Source organism: Ranitomeya imitator, chromosome 10 (genome assembly GCF_032444005.1).
Source record: "Ranitomeya imitator isolate aRanImi1 chromosome 10, aRanImi1.pri, whole genome shotgun sequence".
NCBI lineage: Eukaryota > Metazoa > Chordata > Amphibia > Anura > Dendrobatidae > Ranitomeya > Ranitomeya imitator.
This window is the reverse complement of record NC_091291.1, coordinates 110,362,786-110,364,680: the sequence shown is the minus strand read 5'-3', so window position 1 is coordinate 110,364,680 and position 1,895 is coordinate 110,362,786. Positions and strand designations below refer to the sequence as shown.

General features: G+C 36.7%; 1 protein-coding gene across 1 annotated transcript; it reads right to left on the bottom strand.

Annotated features, from left to right (window-relative positions):
* LOC138651640 (olfactory receptor 5A2-like) lies at positions 1-933 on the bottom strand. The gene has a single exon (XM_069741975.1). It carries the CDS (start codon positions 931-933, stop codon positions 1-3), a length of 933 nt encoding a protein of 310 aa, XP_069598076.1.
* Positions 934-1,895: the final 962 nt, after the last annotated feature.

The window sequence follows — 1,895 nt, the reverse complement described above, 5'->3', positions numbered from 1 at the left end:
TCAGAATTTTTTCTTTTGTACAAATATATTTTTGATACTTGATTTGACCTCTTTGTTCCGTAGGCTGTATATAAAAGGGTTTAAGAGAGGAGCAATAACAGTGTACATTAAAGAGACCACACTATTTTTTCCACTTTTATATTTTGACCTTGGTCTAAAATACATAAAGATCCCTGAACCATAAAATATTGTAACAACTATTAAGTGAGAGGAGCAGGTTGCAAACGTCTTTTTCTTGCTGGATGTGGAATGAAGTTTTAGAATGTTTGAAATGATCTCCACATAGGAAATTATTATTACAATGAACGAACCAATTATTACACAACCGGCAATCAGAAATATCACAAGTTCATTAACCCAAATGTCCTGGCAGGAGAGTTCTAGGACGGGTGGCACATCGCAAAAGAAATGGTCTATCTCAAATCTATCACAGAACGGTAATGAAAAAGTGAATGTTGTGTGAATTAGAGCATTCACTGCACCAACGACGTATGATCCCACTATGTGCTGGATACAGACCACTTCACTCATAATCACAGTATACAACAGAGGGTGACATATGGCGTTATAGCGGTCATAAGCCATGGTTCCCAGCATACAGGATTCTGTTCCACCCAACAGCAAGACACAATACATCTGTATAGCGCAGCCGGAGAAGGAGATGGCGTTACATTCTGGCCATAGACTGGACAACATCTTCGGGACGGTACACGAAACATATAGTATTTCCAAGAGAGCAAAATTAGCAAGATAAAAATACATTGGAGTGCGGAGGCTCAGACTAAGCTTGTACGCAAGGATTATAGATAGGTTCCCACACACAGTGATGATATAGGTACATAAGAAGATCGGAAAAAGGAAGACTTGATTCTCGATAACTCCAGAAAATCCCAGGAGAATAAATCCTGTTACCATTGTGTGATTGCTATTCATTTCATAAGTTTTCCTATAATAGAAAGAAAAATAGTGAAATTTTAATTAAGTAAGAAATCTACTATGTTTTAAAATAAATAATAGAAGATAATATGAAACATCAATACGTGATCTACAGGAGCAATTGTTAACAAAATGTTGGGCAAGGACATTTTTCTCCCTTTCGCTCAAAAAAGTCACTAAGGTTCTTAGATAGACAATTAATGTGTAACGGGTGGGGATCTGACCCGCAGGAACCTCAGTGATCAGAACAAAGATTCCATGTATACCGCTATACAGCTACATGTGCAGCTGCAGTACAGTCTTTATTCTGCTGATCTTATATCGATATCACACTGAACGCCTATTCTAAGCATAGTCAATCATTATATTTTTACCCCAAAATCACAGTTACATATTAAAAAAGCCACTTACTGTAATAGACAGAGATTTGTCCAGAAAAGGATCTTTGTTCGGTCCTATTGTTCTGTTCTTCAAATTTTATTTCCTACTTCTCTCAATATTTTCTGAACTGTTAAAACCATTAAAGATGCATCTTAAATGGTAAATGAAGCAATCCTTTATTATTTAAAAGGTTGTGAATCCTTTGGGACTCATCCCTTGAGTAATGGAGCTCTGCTTGTGCGAGAGACATTTTTAATTTGTGAAGTCATTTAAATCTTTCAAAACTTTTTAAAACAATGTTGGAAAATGTAAAAAAAAAAAATTCAGGATTAAAAAGTTATCTTTAGTTAATATTTTAGAGACTGCTGGAAAGTAGGATTTGGAAAAAAGACTCGAGAAGAGCTCCAGAAATGAAAGTGAGCCAACTGGTCAGTAGAAGGAATCTAAGGAGCTCGTGAGACAGAGCGCCTGTTGGTTAGCTGAGTAAGAGTTACTGAGGACAGGGCCGAACCTAACAGCAAGCACAGTACCTGAAGTTTTTAGATTGCTTGCCTGCTGAAGAACCTATAGTTACAGAG

Coding starts and splice junctions, on each gene's coding strand:
- LOC138651640 (XM_069741975.1), bottom strand. CDS start 933: ATGAATAGCAATCACACAATGGTAACAGGATTTATTCTCCTGGGATTT.